The sequence below is a fragment of the Propithecus coquereli genome, unplaced genomic scaffold, assembly GCF_000956105.1.
Source record: "Propithecus coquereli isolate 6110/MARCELLA unplaced genomic scaffold, Pcoq_1.0 Scaffold163, whole genome shotgun sequence".
NCBI lineage: Eukaryota > Metazoa > Chordata > Mammalia > Primates > Indriidae > Propithecus > Propithecus coquereli.
Genome location: NW_012140858.1, coordinates 1475232 through 1480161, shown reverse-complemented (window position 1 = coordinate 1480161; position 4930 = coordinate 1475232). Strand labels below are relative to the sequence as shown.

Here is a 4930-nt window from a genome sequence, read left to right as displayed (position 1 = left end):
GGGCAGAGCGCGCTTCCCGGCGGGCGCTCACCTTGATGCGCTCCACGCCGGCCTCCAGCTTGAGCTGCTCCACCAGGCGCTGCAGGGCGCTCGCGCTGGCCCCCGAGGACATGGCGGCGGCACTGGGCGGCCGGGCCGGGCCGGGCGACTGGAGTGCGGGCGCCGCCCCGGGGCGGGGAAGCAGCTGCGCCCGCCCCGCCGCACGAGCCCGCCCGGGCCGGCAGCCGCAGCCCCCCGTGACCGCGTGGGGCCCCGCGCTGCTTGGCAGCGCTGCCAACTCTTTCTGCAGTCTAGACCTCGATGACAGCCGCATCTGTTCCTGGCAGCCGCGGCCGGGACCCGCACTGCAGCGCCCATCTCCGCCTGGAGCGCCGGGCCCAGGATGAGCAGGAGTTTGACGCTGGGGGAGGGGGCCGGTGCGGGGACGGGGGAGGCAGGCAGCAAAGACGCCTTCCCGATTCTTCAGAAAACTGCGACTCCGGTGGCTGGAGCCAAGGTGTGAAATGAGCTGGAGAAAGGAGGAGCCATGCGAAGACAGTGTCCCGGAGGAAATGAAGGGCAGCAGGGATGTGGCCTTCATGAAACAGTAACGGGTTCGCCAGCGAGCCCGTTACTGTTTTGTGGAGATCCTACCAGTTGATACGGTGCGGTAAGTAGGGTAAATTGGGTAAAATCCTAGACCCTGACATCTTTGTGAAACATATAGAATAAAATTAAATTTAGCCCCCACCCCCATCTCACCGTTATTTCTGTTCTGCTGAATTTTCTTTTTAATGTGCACATTCATTTTACAAAACTAGGATCATTACTATATGTAAAATATTGTGGGGTTTTTTTCACTTAACGTATCATGAATGTCATTATTCTGGCACACCATTGTATTTGTCAGAACCCACTTAAATTGAGTAAAGCAAAAAGGTAACATATTGGCTTGTGTAACTGGAAAAGTCCAGGGACTTTAAACTAGTGAATTACCCAAATAACAGCTTCGGGGCTCTCATTCTCCATCCTTTGGCTTTTTTTCTGAGCGTTGGCCTCATTTTCTTCACTGGTAGACAGATTATCTCTAGCGCTCTGAAGGAAAGCTCCGTGCTTTCACAGGCCCAGCCTAGCAAATCCAGGAGCAAGCCTACCTCTTTTCTAACTGTTCAGCAAAAATCCCCATATCAGATTTCACTGGCTCGTTTTGAATCACGGACCCACGCCTGGACCAGTCACTATTTGAAGGCAAGAATGCGTAGCCTTGGGACGCTCAGATCAGCTGTGCCTGGGCCCAGAGCAGGATGAGGGGTCAGTTCAGCCCCACCTCTAGCGGGTGCTGAGGTCACCACCCCAATTCCCGGGTCAGGACTGAGGCACTCATTCCCCCAGCTGCTGAGTGGTGGCAGCTGATGCCTCTCAGCTAAGTCCTCTCTGTGGTGGTAGTTAGCCAGAGGGCCACCCAGACCAACGTCACACCCCTCCCGGTGTCAGCCCTCATCCGATGATTGATGGGCGTGCGTGTGTGTGTGTGTGTGTGTGTGTGTGTGTGTGTGTATGTGTGTGTGTGTGTGCATAAAAGGGCCGAATCCCAACCCCCTTGCCTCAAGTTGAGATGACATTGAAGGATCGTTCCTGTTCCAAAGCTCCTGCTAGAATCGTCTGAGGTATTTATGATGCGGTTGCATCACAGCTCAACTCCTCCCTCTGCCCAGTCCCCGGCCCCTGGACACCCCCCCAAGTATTGATTTTAAGGATACTCCCCATAAACTTCCTGCATGAAAATCTCCATCTCAGGGTCTGTTTCTCCGGGGAACCCAAACTAAGACACCCATTCAAACATGGACTGAGGAGGAAAGAATAGTTCCCCGCAAAGAATCAGGCTGTTGATAGCAGAAGGGGGCAAGGGCCATGCCCCGAGCTATTATTTTTAATGACTGAATGGTATTCCATAGTACAACTGGATAATGATTTATTTACTCTATTTTTTAACACTGTGATGACCACCTTAAACATAGCTTTGTGCATATATTTCCTTAGGATGTATTCCTGAAAGTGGAATTCATGGATCACAGAATATTATTAGTAAGTTTTTAAAACTTCCTCCTACTTTACCCCCAGAAGGCATTATCACTTGATTTGCCCACTGGAAGGCTACAAGATTGCTTATTTCTGTGTACCCTCACAACTCCATATTAATTTTACCAATCTATTAAAAATGGTATCTCAAGTCTTTTAAAATGTCTTAACTGTTGAGGTTGAACATTTCCTGTATCAATTTTGTGAGCTAGGTATCCATGGTTTCTGGGGCATTGAAAAAATTTTCTTATCTACTGACAGGGCAGACCTGCACATTTGAAAGCCCTCTCCTGTGGCAAGTTTCCTCACCACAAAAAACTTAAAATATTAATGAAAGTACATGTCAGAAACATTACTAGATTGAGGACTAGGACAGAAAGAATGGCTGTGTGTTAACAGGATAAGGCAAAGAACTCAGTGCCAAGTTACATACTGGAAGGATGTTAACGGCTCCTCATAGATGGTGAGAACCAGACCTTGAAAACATGTGTCTTACAGACGGCCCAGAGGAAAAGGAAGAACATTCCAATATGGAGGACAGCAAGCAGGCAAAGCACACGTAGAATGAATAAATTTAAGAATAGAGAAGGCTCTAGTAAATAATAGAAGATACAAAACTGCTAAGGCCAGAAGTCATGGAAAAATGTCCCCCCCAAAAAAGTTGGCAAACAGTGGGATAGCCACGTGGTAAGGCATTTTAGAAGTATTAAACGGGGATGAATGTGCAAAATGATGATGAGTTGTCTTTCTGGTTGGGGGAGTGGCTGGAATGAGGCCCTGGGTGGGACTGTGGGGGTAGGAAGGAGGGGAACGAATTTAAAAGACTAAACCAGTAGTACTTCATGGTGGTTATGAAAGGAAAAGGAAAGAGGACAAAGGGTTCTGAAGCAGAGAGTAGACCAGAACTGCTGCCAAAACAGAAATTAGGAAACAAGACTAAGCTTGAAATGAGGAGTAAAAAATAATGTTGACATTGGTTTAGGAGAAACTAAGTGCCTTCGATGGTACATGAGTGTCCTCCAGGCTGTTGAAAAAGTTTAATGTGAGAGAAATTTGCATATCAATGACAGCTGAAGTAATGAGATTATCTTGAAAAAATTAAAAATGAAGTCTCTGTGAGAAACATAGCAAGACCCCATTGCTACAAAAAATAGAAAAATTAGCCAGGTGTGGTGGCATGTACCCGTAGTCCCAGCTACTCTGGAGGCTGAGGCAGGAGGATCACTTGAGCCCAGGAGTTTGAAGTTACTGTGAGCTACAATGACGCCACTGCACTCCACCCAGGGCAAGGCTCTATCTCAAAAAAAAGAATTAAGAAGGTGAAATATACACAACTATTATATATCAACAAAAAAAGAACTAAGAAGCTGATTAAAGTTTACTACTAATTATGTAGGCTTTTTATAATACTTAAGTACCCATAACATTTCTCAATTGCAGGCAATCTAATCTACTTTAGACCCTAAATCTATGTGAAGTAGGCAGGTTTCGATTATAGAATTTTAAATCCTGATTATTTAAAAAGAACCCCTGATTTCACAGATGAGGAAACTAGGAAAGGTCAGTAATTTATCTAGCAAATTTAATTTAGTTATTAGGTTCTAGATTTAGCCTTCGCCCATACTTAAATGTGAAATGTATCGCATTTATAAGACTAATTATAATGTATCTATACACAACTGGTTTGTATCAATACCAACATTTATCTGTCTGCCTCAAATGCCTAATTCTAACTGAATAGAGACCATGTTTGATTTAATGTCTTAAAGTAGCTACATCCTATTTATATTAATACTAATGTCTAATAAAAGCCATTTCTAATTTCCACAGAACAGCAGTCTGGTTCACACCACTAGCTGAGCGTTAGCTGAGCGACTGGCTTCCACTCAAGCAAAACATCTCCAAAGTTTGGGGTTAAGAGTTCACTGCCCCTTCAGGCCAAAAAAACTCCAACAACCTCAAAGGAAGTAAATTATGATTTTCTAAACATAAATTCAATAGTACTAAAATATTTGTTAATTCTCTAAACTTAATTATTTTTTCATGTAACATCTTAAAAATTGTATATACCAATGGTAGCACTTAAGATTCTAGGCATGGTATCTATCTAATAGATGTATTATGAAACTGTAGCATATGGTTTATAGAACTCAGGAGAATTCATAAAGAAATAAGACCAATGAGGAAAGAGTTAGTAGCGGACTCTGTTATAGGACTATTTGATATGAATATAACCCAAATGGTAATTTTATCAGACTTAAATTATATGATGCTGAATAGATAGCAATGAATAGCTGTGCTCTATAAACTCCTGAATACCAACCAAAAGGAAATGGCGACAGCCCTAAAATGAAGCACAAGAAAAAATTTTCTAACTAGTAGAGTTGTGGGGTCCTCTACCCAGGATTCCTCTCCAGATGTTTCTAAAATGCACAGGCTTTTGGTTTTCTTGCTGGGGGATGGGAAGAACACAGACAGTAAAAATATCCAAAGTACTTGAATGACACTTGACACAACTAATGGCTCTACATTCACCCTAGGATTTTGAAGCATAGTCAGTCTGTTGAGGGAAGAGGAGAGAGGAATCACAGTCCCTCTGTTAAGGAGGGTCCATTTGCCTTGACTCATGCAATGACCAGGATTCCAAAAGACCAACCAAATATTACCAAGTGAGTAGGCTGCTGGGACAATTACAGAAATGAGATTTCTAGAAAGACAGGAAGAAATATGGTAATCCAGCAGATTAATCTAGTAAAATAATATCCAAAAATGTACTGTTTTTATCAGGGAACATTTATGAATGCAAAAATACCCTGTTTTCTTATTTTCCTTATCACTAAGTAAAAAATATTGGCAATCAGAAATTTCTTTG

At 43.9% G+C, this 4930-nt stretch overlaps 1 protein-coding gene across 1 annotated transcript in view; it reads right to left on the bottom strand.

Moving 5' to 3' along the window:
• Positions 1-290: 290 nt before the first annotated feature.
• The window catches only part of LOC105807707 (dnaJ homolog subfamily C member 25-like), a 29660-nt gene continuing 25020 nt past the window's right edge, over positions 291-4930 (bottom strand). The window contains exon 4 of the mRNA XM_012641132.1: positions 291-629. Coding sequence (XP_012496586.1) covers positions 291-629 — 339 coding nt within the window. The remainder of the gene's footprint in view (positions 630-4930) is intronic.